The sequence below is a fragment of the Rhamphochromis longiceps genome, linkage group LG20 (genome assembly GCF_057381845.1).
Source record: "Rhamphochromis longiceps isolate RC_006_pf linkage group LG20, R_longiceps_female_GT1.1, whole genome shotgun sequence".
Classification (NCBI taxonomy): Eukaryota; Metazoa; Chordata; class Actinopteri; order Cichliformes; family Cichlidae; genus Rhamphochromis; species Rhamphochromis longiceps.
Window position 1 is genome coordinate 9,374,593 of NC_140576.1, and position 15,659 is coordinate 9,390,251.

At 40.0% G+C, this 15,659-nt stretch overlaps 1 protein-coding gene across 2 annotated transcripts in view; it reads left to right on the forward strand.

Annotated features, from left to right (window-relative positions):
- Positions 1-4,994, forward strand: part of mtcl2 (microtubule crosslinking factor 2) — an 86,358-nt gene extending 81,364 nt beyond the window's left edge. For both annotated transcript variants that reach the window (XM_085392803.1, XM_085392804.1), the window contains exon 24: positions 242-4,994. In XM_085392803.1, the coding sequence (XP_085248929.1) occupies positions 242-376 (135 nt within the window). In that variant the 3' untranslated portion in view covers positions 377-4,994. The remainder of the gene's footprint in view (positions 1-241) is intronic.
- Positions 4,995-15,659: the final 10,665 nt, after the last annotated feature.

Consider the following 15,659-nt stretch of genomic DNA (forward strand, 5'->3'; position numbering starts at 1 on the left):
CTTGTTTTAGACCAATAATAAAAGCTCAAAGTTTCAATGCTGTTTTTTTCTTCTTCGTTTAATTTCCAAACCCCAATATTTTTTTCGGAAACATGCAATCGACACAAGGCTAAATTGGCCTCGGTACAGTTTTAACACTTTAGCTTAATTAAAAACTGTACACAGCATGCAACAGGAAAAACATTCATACCGCCATGTTTGGAGAAATAACACTTCCATTTCCAATCTTTCCATTTCCCAGGATGCACCCTGCGACTGCGCTGCCCAGTCTGCCTGCTTTGCCAGACCATCAAGAGCATCCACTCGTCACTGCAAGCACCGTCCACAAGAGTCTTTGCCTACAACAGAGGAGAAGGCAGACACCAACAACGAGTGACAACACTACTGCCGCACGCATACGTACAGAAAGCAAACAACGATTCTTCACAGACGCTACTGCCATGAAAACACTCACTGTTGTCACATCACACACCCCTAAAACCTGCCATGTAGGCACACTGCCAAACGTAACACACACACTGATAGCACACTGCATAGACTGCTGAAAAAAACCTACTGCCACATGCGCATAAAAGAAATCACACAAACACACCGAGCAATGCATCAGTTGTCTTGGACTGTACCATTCTAATGCCAAGGACAGGGGGACTAAAACTCCTAATCAGATCTAAACAATACAAGCTACCAGCAGAGCAGAAAAGACACATGCTTTCATACATAACAGAACTAACAATGACCTAAAGAGACGCTACAAAATAAAACAAAGATGTCAGGACTGGAGCTACTAAACACCCCATCAGATTTGCACAATGACAGGTACTACAACAGAATGGAAGATCCAACTTGATGACATCAACCTGCCACCTTGCTGTTGAGCAAGCAGCCATTAAGATATAAAAACAATCAAGGTTAAGAAAATATGGAATGAAAGTGCGGATGTTTCTGTAGGAGACATACAACCATAGACAAGATATTCTTCACAGAGATATTCTGAATAACTCTGAAACCATCAGTCTCCGAGATGCAATCTGGTTAAGAGCTGTGATTTCTCCAGAGATGGTACCTGCAGAGACAGTTACTCACCGAACCTTGTCATAAACACATGAAATTATCCCGCTTAGATTGATTAGCACGGTAACATTCCACCAAGTGTCTCCAACATGGATCTAAAAAAATTCTGCATCTGTTTTAAGTCGAGGACTCGTTTACAGCGTTTCCTTCCTAAAGGAAGAACTTAAAGACTGTTAGGCTGCATATCTCAGCATGACTGCACTTATTGCTAGAAACTTCTTGCTATAAGTGATCTCAGAGACGACCTCCTACTATTTTTTGTTTCTTAGCAAACCTAAGCAACAAAAATACTCTTAGGCTTGGTTTCCAAAAGAACTTTGGCCACAAATACGAAGAGATTTTCTGGCATTGTAGCCATAATTTAAACCTCATAGATTAGCGTAGGTTATTCTCCACAGTCCAGTTGGGAAATTATCATTTGGTTTGACTCTTTTTCCGCAGGCAAAAAAAGTGCCTGTTTGTTATTATCGAGATCTACCTTCGCTGATGTCAAGATTCCTCCTTTAACCTTTCAGTGATGGTGTGATGAAGACATGGTGTCCAGTCCCACAGCACACTTTCCCAACACATTTCAGTTGGTTACATTCCAAAGTCTAAGAGCATGGCATCAGATAGAAATGCACCAATTACAATTGACCTTTTTACACCTATATTCAGAGCTAATAGGCCACAGACGGAGGCAAAACCATCACATTAAATGCATTCCATTTTCCTAGCAAAGCAAATCCAATCCATCCATATACTAACTGCTGGGTTTTGGAAGGAACCTTTCGATAAATCTTTAAAAACGTGATATTGAAGCAGCTTCAACAACAGACTAAAGAATCAGTGAAACAGTGTAGCTGAGCTCAAACTGCTCACTGTCTTTTCTGCATTCCGTTTTTTTATTTGAGGTCATGCTAGATGTGTGTGGCTGTCATGTTTTCTGGTTTATTAGTTCATAAATCCCTTTCTGGTGAAGGGCAGATGTTTTAAAGCACCCTTAACCTCCTTTGCTCTCTGACACACGCCTGCATTGCATTGTAAGGCTGCACTGGTGACGCAGTGTAGAAACCCATACACGTTTTTTAAAAATGTAGCATAAATGCAGTTTTGTAAACAACAAACTCTCAGCAGCACTGACATTTTTTACTCATCATGAAATAATTTCAAAGATTTGTTTTATTTATTTAGTATTAGATTTTTTAAATTTAAAGATATATTATTAATTTATACATATATCACCTTTTCCCCCCTAACTGACAGTTACAACAATATAAAATATATTTCTGAAGGATATATTCGCATCCTTCATTCGCAACAGAAATATTAAGGAGTGATACTTTTTAGTGGATTGAACATTAGAAAATAATGTAATTTAATCATAAACATATTTGGCAGGGTTTTGAATAACATTTTGTTTTTTTGGCTTTTATCTCTGTTTTTATTTTTTGCCATGTCTTTCTTTTTTCAATCAATAAACAGATATTCAAAGTGCCTGTCAGATCACTTATTAATAGTCAGCTCACACCAAAACTGGACTCTGTTAAAGAAAACTGCAAACCCAGCAGGCCTTTTTTAAATGAATAGGGTTGTTTTTATGCATGTAATTACAATGCATAAAGTACTTAAACAGATGTAAGAGCAGAACTTTTATATCAAGGGTTATCTGCACTGTATGGAGAGTAAATTATTTTTGTTTAGTTATGTTTATTTTTATGGACGTTTTACTGAAATTTTGCCGGTTTCTAGTCTTTCTGTCATGGTGCTACTCAGTTTAAAGTCTGCTCTGGACTTGCTGCCCTTTGACAAGGCAGTCCACTCAGTTTTCTATCCATCTATTCTAACGCGTCTCTTTCACTTCGTGTTTGAGCAGTAGACCAGCGTTTCTCGGCTTCTAATGACTCAGCAGTTTAAAATAGGGCATTACACAAACAGTGCGTGTATTTAAATAACACACCGAAGAAAACCCACAGTCTAAATGTTGCTGTCTCCTCTCCAACCCTCACAACTGGTACAAACCCAACTGCATGAAAGCAGGCGCTGCTTCAAAAGCTACGGACCCAATTACCACAAGGCTAGACTGATTTTTTTTTTCCTTTTTAACCACAGCATTACACAACATGCAGTCCTACCCAAGCAGTCTGATTGGATAAACCACTGAAAATGAATAACCCCGTGCATCCAAGTGGACTGAAAAGTCAAGCCTTTTCGACATTCCGTGACATTTCCGTAATTTAAGGCTTTGCAAGAAGGATGCACTGATAGTGGAAATGTGTGCCAACAGCAATTTTTAGCATAAACGTCTGGCCAACTGCCGATGCTGACTCTTCATTATAAAAGAATAACTGAACTGCTGTAGACCTACTCTCCCTCACGCTGTCATTTTACGTCTATGAAGCACATACAGGAAATGAACTGAATCCTAAAACATATTCTTAATAAGAGAAAAGCAAAAGAAAGGGAGCAAGACCTAAAAAGGAAAGATACTGGTGCTGTTGATCAGAAACATGACCAAGAATGATAAATAAATACTGGAAAGACTTGTGACATATTAAATAGATACCACAGGCTCCGAATGGCAAGAAAGTGAGGTTCGTGCAACTATCTATAGAAGTCCTGTATTACATTTTTTTCCAGTCATGAGGTTAAATATGCTTAAAACTGGCTTTGACACATTTGTGACTAAGTTAGCAGTCAAGTGACTAGCTATTGTACCCGCTAACTACACTGATGACTGTGTAGACATATTAGTAATGATGAGCATTGATAAAACTGCTGCGCTTCTTTTCCATTCAGTGAGCTCCTCATACGAGAGGTCTGTGTATCCATTAAAAAGGCAGAAGCTCTTACACTGTGGAGAATCTAACAGGAGCAGACTATGTCGGAAATTAATCTCCGTGGCATGTCTGAAACGGCCACAAACCAGTGCTTAAGTCATCCCACAGTCTGCCCCACTAAACACTAGAATGAATAGGCTCAAACCACAAAGGAACTATTATCCTGCACTAATATGAGACTTTGCCACTATATCTTTTTTTTTTAGACATACTCCACAACTATAAAATCAATCACGGTCTTGGATCGGTTCTCGAAACCTTTTCCACTGAGTTTCAGATTCAAGCACGTAAAAAGGTGAAAGTGCCATGGATGCCATAAGCAGGCCGGAAGACTTTGTTCTTTACTGAAATAACGCTAAAGCTTTTATTTTGAAACTCCTGATGACACACATGAAACAAAATTTCTAGATGGAAAGTTTACCGGGATCTGTTCTACCTCTGACACGTGTCATTAAACACTTTGATTCGGGTTTCTTCAACATATTGATCATCATTGGACATTTTAGCCTTATAGTCTCATTGTCTTATATGCTCACTGTCCACAAGAAGGTAACTTTAGTGCCTTTCCTCTACAAAGATGTCTCGGTTCAATTAAGGCTTATTTTTCTGCAAATGTCTGGCTCCACCTAAGTACGTTCTGTATGATGACGCCACACATAGTTACACCTGGACTTAATCGTCTTAATTTATCATCTTGTGCATTCATGTCCGGCAGTTTCTAAATGACACGCAGCCTTAGGAGGGGTTTTTGTGTGCAGACCTACAGCTGAATGACAATGTGGACCAATTTACATTTTAGTTCAATGTTTTTTTTGACGGACAGCATGACGTCCTGGCACATCTTCAAAGCACGTGCATATAACTGCCACGTTGCTGCATTCACCAAACAACAGGGACTACTGGAGTTTTATGTATTTCACAAAAATGCAAACAAATTAATTGGTTTGTGTTCATTTAAACCATGATAATAACTTATTGTATTTTCATATTTTTGCTATTGTATTTGATTTTTATTAGAACAAATACAAGATGCAGGATGTCAGAGCTGGACATGAATATTAGATGACATTTACTACCAACTGGTTTTCTATGAGCAGAACTGTTCACCGCAAAATGAAATGAATATATTTTACCTCTGGCCTGCCTAGATTATTTCATTGTAACTTATTGTAAGATTTGGAGAAATGTCTTCTGCCTTATGTTAAATATGATAAAAATAAATTTTCTTCTCTTGTGGTGCTTAAAGAGACAAATTATGATTGGAAAAACTTGTCATAAATGCATAAATGTCTCTTTTCATTAATCATTTGTGGGATACTCAAATAAATAAATAACTTCCTGCAGGGACTACTTGGAACTATTTCCTCTGGTTCCACTGGCCAGATGTGAATTTCATTTTGAGGTCAACCGTCCCATGATAAAATGAAACGTCTCCAGTTTCTCTGACTCTGACCTCCTCAGTCAGTTGTTTCTGCCTCTCCAGCCTTCTCACCTGCCAATCAGGTGTTCCTTATGCTCCACCCCCTCAGGTTATAAGCATGAGGCATTTCAGCCACTACAGAACAGATTTGCAGGTCACACATCACCAGCCATTGACAGATGACTTCTTACAGGTTGCATGATGCAAACTGCAAGTCTTATTGTTTCCTGTGTGTCTGTAAGCCTGTCGAAGTAACGTTTTTGTTTTTTCCCCAGCTTTTTTAATCTGTTTCCATTTAATCTGTACCATCTGTTCTTATGATCATTACATGCTGGGAATCTATACGTGAATATTAAGCTGTTCATAATGTTGGCTAAACTATTACCTAGAAACTGCCTGTATATTCGCTTTATATAGCCTATACTCTTGTCTTTTTTTAATACTGCTTGATTCTTAAATAAAAGGGGAATGCTATGAAAGCAAAATAAAATGAGTACACAGTAAGAAAACATGTCCCTTGTATTGCAACTTGAAAAGAAAGGTCTGTACTCTGTCCTTGTCCTTACTTCTTTTTCTTTCCTTTTTTTTGAGAAAAGCTGAATATCAACAGCTGATCTGAGCCAGGTCACTGTGGACGTATGTAGCTCTCTCCCTTTATAGGCCACACTTGAGCATTTCTTCTGTACATAGAAGCGTTTTCAAGCTGATGGAGAATAAAATGTGGCAGCCAACATTAATAGGAAGATGAGAAAATTTGATCCAAGTTGATTTTTAAAGGGGTTGGTGATTTTGTTTTGTTTTATCCAACCAGTGTAGCTTGTAAAACATGACATTAAAACTGCCTCCTGTTTGTCACAGACTTCACAAATAAATGTTTGTTGAATTTTAAAGGAGCTGTTCTCTTGTCGTGTGTACATTTTTTTTTCTTTTTTTCTATACACATTTTGACTTCTGCAGTGTTTCACTGACACAAACTCAGTTGCCGGTAGTCAAGTGAGACAGAAGTAGTTTCATATCAAGTGGATCTTTCCATCTCAGTTTGTTTAAGTTTAGGCAAATTAAACCAAGTTAAGGTCAGATCATGCAATGCAGGCACCAGTGTCAAAGACATCACGATGCCTGCATTGCATCTTGCCTGCATCAAGATTTATAAGATGTCTTATAAATGCTCACTGCTGCAGCTTTTGTCAATTCTACACCAGAAAACTAATGTCTATAGGTAATGTCCATTTAATTTTAGTGGTTTGTTTTTAATGAACTGCACTCCTGGTTTACTTGAATGACTGGACCTGATATAAGAATTGTACTTGTTTATTGCAATTCTAGGAGTAAGAATTCAAATTGAAAAATTTTAAAAATCTAATTAAAAGATTTTCAAAACAAATATTTTAAGAATTTACAGAAGCAGAAAGGGTAACGTGAAACTTTGAACCCCTCACAGTATCTTGAGTTTAGCACATAAATGACACTATATTGTTGTTATTGTGTATTTTTCTAAATGGTAAATGGCCTGTATTTATATAGCGCTTCCCATATGGAAAAGATATATATAAATCTTATAAAGTTTGTATCTGTCTTGTGTGAAACTTGTATGAAAAGCATATAAGAGTGAAAACAGATATAAGATCCCTTGAAAAATTATATAATGAAACTTGTATGTTTTGGCTACTTCCTAAAACAATATATGAAAGTGATGCGAAAGTGGCCACTTTCATGAGTAAATCATGTAAGCCTTATAAGATTTACTCATGAAAGTGGCCACTTTCATGAGTAATCACATATAAGTTTTTACTATTTCTTTTCCGTATGGGTTTACTAGTCCCTAAGGACCCCAAAGCGCTTTACATATCCAGTCATCCACCCATTCACACACACATTCACACACTGGTGATGGCAAGCTACAATGTAGCCACAGCCACCCTGGGGCGCACTGACAGAGGCGAGGCTGCCGGACACTGGCGCCACCGGGCCCTCTGACCGCCACCAGTAGGCAACGGGTGAAGTGTCTTGCCCAAGGACACAACGACCGAGACTGTCCAAGCCGGGGCTCGAACCGGCAACCTTCCGATTACAAGGTGAACTCCCAACTCTTGAGCCACGATCGCCCCATATGGCACAACACCGGCTTTGCCTCAAAGTTATCAAGCGCTATCTCATCTGACCACACTGGCCATAAATGTCCAGAAGCATGCATACATATACATACACTCACTGGCCACTTCATTAGTTACATCTTGCTGGTATTGATTTGAACCCCTTCTGAGTACTAAGGGGGAAAATCCTCCATACCATTACACCACCACTAACAAGCCAAATCATTGATACAAGGGTCATTGATACATTTTAATCCATTTTATTTTGTTAATGCCAAATTGTGATCCTACTTATCCAAATGTTGCAGCAGAACTGGAGATCATGTTTTTCCTATTTTCCATTGTCCACTTTTTGGGGGATCCCATGCACACTGTAGCCTCAGTTTCTTGTTCTTAGCTGTCAGACGTGAGGTCATTTGCTGCTGCAGCCCATCTGCTTTAATGTTCTCATTATGCCTTCAGAGCTTTTCTACATCCCTTGGTTGTAAGTGCTTGTTTGAGTTACTGTTGCATTCCTCTCAACACTATCAGGAAGTCTGATCATTGTATGACATAAACTGGGCTCTTTTTTTATAAACAAAACTGAATTGAAGAGGTGTACCTAATGAAGTGGCTTGTGAGTGTAGAAAAATTGTTGAAAAAAAAAACAGATCTTACTGACATGCTTAAATTCATAAGTATTTATCATCTCTGGTAGGGGATGCAGAAGAGCTTTAGCAGTGCTCCATCTGATTAGGTGGACTGGACAGATGGTGTTTTATTGAGACTCAGCTTTTGGAAAATGCACACAATATAAAAGCTCGAATTATACAGGAAAATAATTAGGCAGCAGTTGACTTCCTGCTCCCTTTAAAAACAGCCAAAATTGCTTGCTAAACAACATAGCATTTGATCTAGTTTTGTGTGAAGCTATAAGAGTTCTATTCCTTTGTCTTTAAACCCCCATGTGGCTCTGAGTGACAATAACACTGTGTAGGTTGGAAGGAAATAAGATCGAATGAAATGTGAATGTGATCAGAAGGATAGGAAGAAGAAAATATCTCCAAGGAATGGAAGAGGAACAACAAAGAGTAAAAAGCTCCTCAACAATGTGTGAAACAATCTAATCCATCAGTCTTGTTTGTACGACTAAAGCAGAGGAAAGTGAAGATGGACTCTCGGGCTGCCGAAAAGCGTTGCAAAAGAAGATCGTGAGTGGGAGTAAGGAAGAAAGAGTGTTTCCTGTAGGATCCCTGTGAGGCTCTATATAGGAACAATTATGCTTTGAGTGCACTAATAACATCAGCACACTTTCATGCTCACAAGAATAATGTTAACGTGCACATTTAGCAGGCAGGTGTTCCATGTAAATGGTAAATGGCCTGTATTTGTATAGCGCTTTTCTAGTCCCTAAGGACCCCAAAGCGCTTTACACAACCTGTCATCCACACATTCACACACTGGTGATGGCAAGCTACAATGTAGCCACAGCCACCCTGGGGCGCACTGACAGAGGCGAGGCTGCCGGACACTGGCGCCACCGGGCCCTCTGACCACCACCAGTAGGCAACGGGTGAAGTGTCTTGCCCAAGGACACAACGACCAAGACTGTCCAAGCCGGGGCTCAAACCGGCAACCTTCCGATTACAAGGAGAACTCCCAACTCTTGAGCCACGATCGCCCCATGTATTACAGTTTAGCGTGGTGACACATCAAATCCCCTTTAGTTTGGTCACTACTAGATTGCATTAACTGGAGAGAGACTCACCCTCTCCTCTTGCTTCATTTTTGGATTTGCACAGACTTTGTGCAATTTTGTATTTAGGGCCAAATTTCCACTTGGAGGAAATGTTTGATTGTCTCTTACCGTGCAAGAAGGATCACATTAGTGAAATGTGCACAAATACATGAAATAACATATAATTACATACGAACACACTGTTATCAAAGTCTCTTTAAAAAGTACCCCTTATCGCACTATGAAAAGAGAAACTGGATTTCTGAGAAGGTAAAATTTAAAACACTTAATAAAACCTAACATAATAAAACCTAAAGCATCTTCTTACACTCACACGTAGTTTTTAACTTCCAGTTTATGTAATTTTAAACATGATAGGGCAAACGTTCTTACCTTCTTCTGACACCATGCAGTCCTAGGACCATGTGTCAGAAAAGGATGCCCCACCTTCAAATCATGCTTGAGTTGATAGTGACTCAAACACAGCATTGGACTGAAGTTTTTCACTTTTCCAAACACCCTGATTGGTTGGCAGCATTTCAGTTTACGTGTACTGGGCATGAGGGTTAAAAAAAACTTTCTGTTGCCTTGGAGCAACGCTGTGCTGTAGAGGGTTAATGCATCCATCCATATTGCACTTTATTACTTCTGTTCCTGTGTACCATCATTTAAGATCCTTGATCTGCCTTGGTGTACCTTTCAGTCTGATTTACTACCTCTTCCTCCATCTACACATCCTCTAAGAGCAAAAACAAAGTAGAGAACAAGCACCAGCAGTCCTGGAGAAACAGGAAGTGACCTCTTTATAGCAACATTCGAGAACAAAGGAACCACTTCCTGTTTTGACCAAACATATGGTAGTGTGGGGTAGTGAGTTTTTTTAGTGGATAATTTATTTAGATACTCCAATATCTAGATTACAATTTGTTTTCTTTCATTCAAACAAATGATTTAATTCTGTTAATGATTTAAACTGTAATGTTATGGTCTCTTTTTACTTTCTTTCCTTAACACAGACACTCTTATACACAGGATGTGCATGATATTATTAAAGGGAAATTCTTCTTAGGTTTGCATACCAAATAATCAATATTAAGTTTTCTTCTGGTATAAAACATTACATAATGTTAGCAGGGTTTTTTGCCCTGGTTTGCAGGGTGACTGATGTATGCGGATAGTTCCAGCTTTCATTTGATGAGAATAATTCCAAACTGTCTATTATATGTTTGTATGAACACCAAGTACTCACAGACAGGTCTATTAAGATTTTTAATGTTTACTCCATACTGCCACAATTTAAAGGGAAGTAATATACAAGACTAAAGTTCAGACTTCCAAGTGTTGTCTGCAAGTGTTGAATTCAGTTTTATAGCTGCCCAAAAAGGTGTAAGCAACACAAAACCCAAACTTATTAAGTTATAAAAAGGGCAACTGAGCATAATTTATGAAGGTAAAAACACCCACAAACAAGCAGAAACTGAAATCCTGGTAGAGCATTAAACTAATCATTCAATGTTATGGGTCCCATATTTCCGCCAGGCACAGAGTGCAAGAAATTTGCATCTGAGTATTAGAGACGTTTCCTCGATCTCTCCAAACCTGAGTAAAAGGAGTAGTTGTGCAAAAGTTGCTGTAATTCTTAAACTGTTGATGCTTTATTTCGTTAATTACAGTTTCAACTGCTTTAAAATCTGCTGTGGTGTTGTTCAAAGACCAAATTCTAATACTGTTGTTATGCAATAACATGAGGGATCACTCTAAGAATACATTTCAAATTCTAAACCACAGCTACAATTTGTGAAAGTGCAAAAATAATAGTAGATAAACCAATTAAGTATAGATTTACCCATTTCACAACTTAGTACACCAGTTGATTCTGTGGATTATCCTTAAAACACAGTTGACCTGAGCTCAAAATCCCCATGCAAGAGTCAAAATAAGGTTTAGCTTTAACTTCAGGGCTGTTTGATTCCTTGTTAATCATACCAGCTCAGGCTGTGGGATTACAATAGGCCAAAACATCTAAGTTTGCCACATGTTTTTCTCTGACTTTGAAAAGTTAAACCTAGCAGTAGAGGGTTGGCTCAAACTAATGAACGGATTTAACAAACATTTGGGAGCACTGCAGAATCTGGATGTGCTGAGATTAATGATGTAGATTCCTGTGTCTGTGTGTGTAAAACAAAATAGAAAAACAGAAAATAGGTCAGCGTTAGAGGAAGCCTATGAGTTATTGTCTATATATCTTATACAAGAGCAGTCACAGAGGGGATGCAATAATGCCAGTGTAATATAATAATTTTTTTAATCCAAAACTGTAAGCTGTAAGTGCCTGTACTGTAAGTACAAGCACAAAATAAAGTTATACGAACATCCTAACTCCTCTTATAAAGGAACCTACCAATGGTAGACCCAAACCCAGGACCATCATGCTGTGAGGCAACAGCGCTGACCACTGGACTGGACCACTGGACTGGACCACTATACTGGACCACTATACTGTTTAATTTTACATTCACTTTCAGTTCAGTCCAAGACGGTGGCTGTTTACACTTCTACATAATCTGCATTCACAAAAAGCTCAACGGAAGGTCAAACACAATGAGATCCATGTCACCCGTACCACACAGCTCACTTATTATGAATTAAACTTACATTAATTGTCTCTCACGCTGCAAGACCAAAGCATGTGGAGGATGCAGGCATCAATTCCACTACTACTCGCGTGCTAAGCAAGAGGTAGAGGGATTGAGTTAATCCCCCCACATGTTGTGACATTATAACACAATCATGATCTGAAGACAAGCAAACCCTAAATAATTTCAGTTCAAGTGTTAGCTCATCGGTCATAGCTCACTTATGATAAAATAAAGTTAAATTATTTATACAAGTTTCATCTACTATAACATAATGATAGAGGACTGTAATAGCGGAATGTTTTTGTTTTGCAAAGAATGAAGCGTGTGGAGGATGCGGGCATCGATGCCGCTACCTCTCGCGTTCTAAGCAAGCGTTCTACCATTTAAGCTAATCCCCTGTCTTGTCAATGACACAGGTTACATTCAACTGTATGTATGCACATAAGTAAAACCATTACTTCAATCACAGGGGATCTGTTTGTAAAATTGCATATGTAGCCGAATGGTAAATTAATAATAATATTTGCTTAAGGGTTAACTGCAGTTTTCCAAAAAAACTTAACAAGAAATGCATCTTTTCTTTTTGTTGTGGATGTGGAACGGGAATGTTGTGAATGAGTTAAATTGTTGGTAAGGAATTGTTAAATATGCACATAGCTCATTGAAACATATTGGTATAATTGTAGTGCAGTGGCAAAACGTCAGTATTTTAACAAGATGATGTATTTCTTAAATGTATGATGCAAAGGACCTGTATGTGCAGCGTGGAGCGGCCATTTTCTCCATGTAAGGGATAAGTTGCGAGATCGTCTGTGTGCTCCAGTATTGCAAGTGAGCTTAGATTTCTGTGGAATGTAAGTGTTTATAAAAATGTATGTAACACTTCCACATTTTTTTAAAGGAGCCTTGTGTGATTTAGCTCTTTGTATTTTGTTCTGCACAGACAGAGGCCACTGCCGTATTTTTGTGTTTTGTATTTCATTTCATTTCTTTTATTCCTCGTATTGTATTGGCACATCTTTGTTTAATCGGTTATTCTGTTACTTTGCCACGTTACCTCTCGTGCTGTCGATGTTCAGTACAAGTCCATATGGCTGTTTGACAAAAGTAAAGGTCAAAGGACATTTTTTTGGTTTATTCAGTCGTCATTGACAATAAAACTGCACATTAAGAACCCCAGTAATTGTGTCCTGTGTGGCTACCCAGGCTACACATATTTGAAAGTTAAAGAGTAGGCTGTAGCTCTGGTCCTCCGGGATTCATACCCTTTGATTATGGACAGTCCATCTGTCCCCACTTCTCCTTCTGGGATGGACGTACTGATGTGTGCTCTCGGTCTTCAGTATTCTTGGGGACTGCCTAATCTTCTTGGTCACAGTTAAGATACCACGGTTTATACAAGTTTCATTTACTATAACATCATGATAGAGGACTATAACAGCAGACCATTTTTGTTTGTGCTTTGGAAAGAACAAAGCGTGTGGAGGATGCAGGCATCGATCCCGCTACCTCTCGCATGCTAAGCGAGCGCTCTGCCATTTGAGCTAATCCCCCTCCTGGTCTGTGTCACAGGTTACGTTCAAGGGCATGTATGCACATAAGTAAAACCATTACTTCAATCACAGGGGATCTTTCCATAAAAATGCATCTTTGAAACTTACAGAGTAGGCCGTAGCTCTGCTTCTCTGGGATTGATACCCTTTGATTATGGACAGTCCATCTGTTGCCTCCCCACTTCGCCTTCTGGGATGGATGTACTGATGTGTGGCCTCAGGTCAGAATCAGAATCAGAATCAGGTTTATTGGCCAAGTATATGTGCAGACACATACAAGGAATTTGGTTCCGGTAGATGGAGGCTCTCAAGCACAGCAATGTAAATCACACACACACACACACACACACACACACACACACACACACACACACACACACACACACACACACGTGTCTATATATACATTGCACATGCATACACATACATACACAAAGCTGTGTAAACTAAGTATAAATAACCAATCTAAACTTATATACATAGAATACAGAAATGAAGTGGAATGAATACTACAGAATGTACATAAGGTGCAGTTGCAGTCTGGCAGTGGGAGCAGTGTGACAGGCCAACTGTTTAGAAGGGAGATGGCGAGGGGAAAGAAACTGTTCCTGTGTCGGGTGGTCCTGGTCTGCAGGCTTCTGTACCGTCTGCCAGAGGGCAGCAGATAAAAAAGTCTGTGTGCAGGGTGTGATGGGTCTGTGATGATTTTCCCTGCCCATTTCCTGGTTCTTGAGAGGTACAGATCCTGGATGGAGGGCAGGGGGGCATCCTTTCTGCTGCCCCTACAGTCCGTTGCAGTCTGCTCCTGTCCTGTTTAGTGGCTGCTCCATACCAGACTGTGATGGAGGAGCACAGGACAGACTCAATGACCGCAGTGTAGAACTGGATCAGAAGCTCCTGTAGAAGACTGTACTTCCCCAGTTGTCTCAGGAAGTACATCCTCTGCTGGGTCTTTTTGAGGATGGAGTTGATGTTGGTCTCCCACTTCAGGTCCTGGGAGATGGTGGTACCCAGGAACTTGAAGATGTTCACAGTTGACACAGGGCTATCTGATATGGTGAGGGGGGGCAGAGTTGAGGGATGTCTCCTGACGTCCACTGTCATCTCTACAGTCTTAAGAGTGTTCAGCTCCAGCCGCTCAACTTCCTGCCGGTATGCAGACGCATCACCATCCTGAATGAGGCCAATGACGGTGGTGTCATCTGCAAACTTTAGGAGTTTAAAAGCCGAGTTCTTGGAGGTGCAGTCGTTAGTGTAGAGGGAGAACAGTAGTGGTGGTGAGAGGACACATCCTTGAGGGGCACCAATACTGAGGGACCAAGTTTCAGAGGTGATCTCCCCCAGCCTCACTTGTTGCTTTCTATCTGTCAGGAAGCTGGTGATCCACTGACAGGTAGCTGGTGACACGCTGAGCTAGGAGAGTTTGGAGGAGAGAAGTTCAGGCACGATGATGTTAAAAGCCGAACTAAAGTCCACAAACAGGACCCTGGCATAAGTTCCCGGGCAGTCGAGGTGTTGCAGGATGTAATGCAGCCCCATGTTTACTGCATCATTCACCGACCTGTTTCCCCGGTAGGCAAACTGCGGAGGGTCCAGCTGGTGGCCTGTAATGACCTTCAGATGGGCTAACACCAGTCATTCGAAGGATTTGATGACCACAGACGTCAAGGCGACAGGTCTGTAGTCATTCAGTCCTGTGATGGTGGGTTTCTTGGGAATAGGGATGATGGTGGAGCGTTTGAAGCAGGAGGGAACTTCACACAGCTCTTCGGTACTCTTGGGGACTGCCTAATCTTCTTGGTCACAGTTAAGATACCACGGTTTATACAAGTTTCATTTACTATAACATAATGATAGAGAACTATAATAGCTGAATGTATTGGGGCCTCCCCACTTCACCTTCTGGGATGGATGTACTGATGTGTGGCCTCAGGTCTTTGGTACTCTTGGGGAGCGCCTAATCTTCCTGATCAGAGTTAAGATACTACAGTTTATACAAGTTTCATTTTCCATAGACATAAAGATTATGTCTATGTTACCATAACATATAACAGTGGAATGTTTTCATTTTAGAAAGATCAAAGCGTGTGGAGGATGCGGGCATCGATCCCGCTACCTCTCGCATGCTAAGCAAGCGCTCTACCACTTGAGCTAATCCCTCTTCTTTGCAATGCCACAGGTTACGTTCATGTATGTATGCACATAAGTAAAACCATTACTTCAATCACAGGGGATCTGTTTCTACCATTTGAGCTAACCCCCCCTTTTGTCGTGACACAGGTAATGTTCAAGTGTATGTATGCACATAAGTTAAAAACAATAAAAACAGGACCATGTGATGACGTTA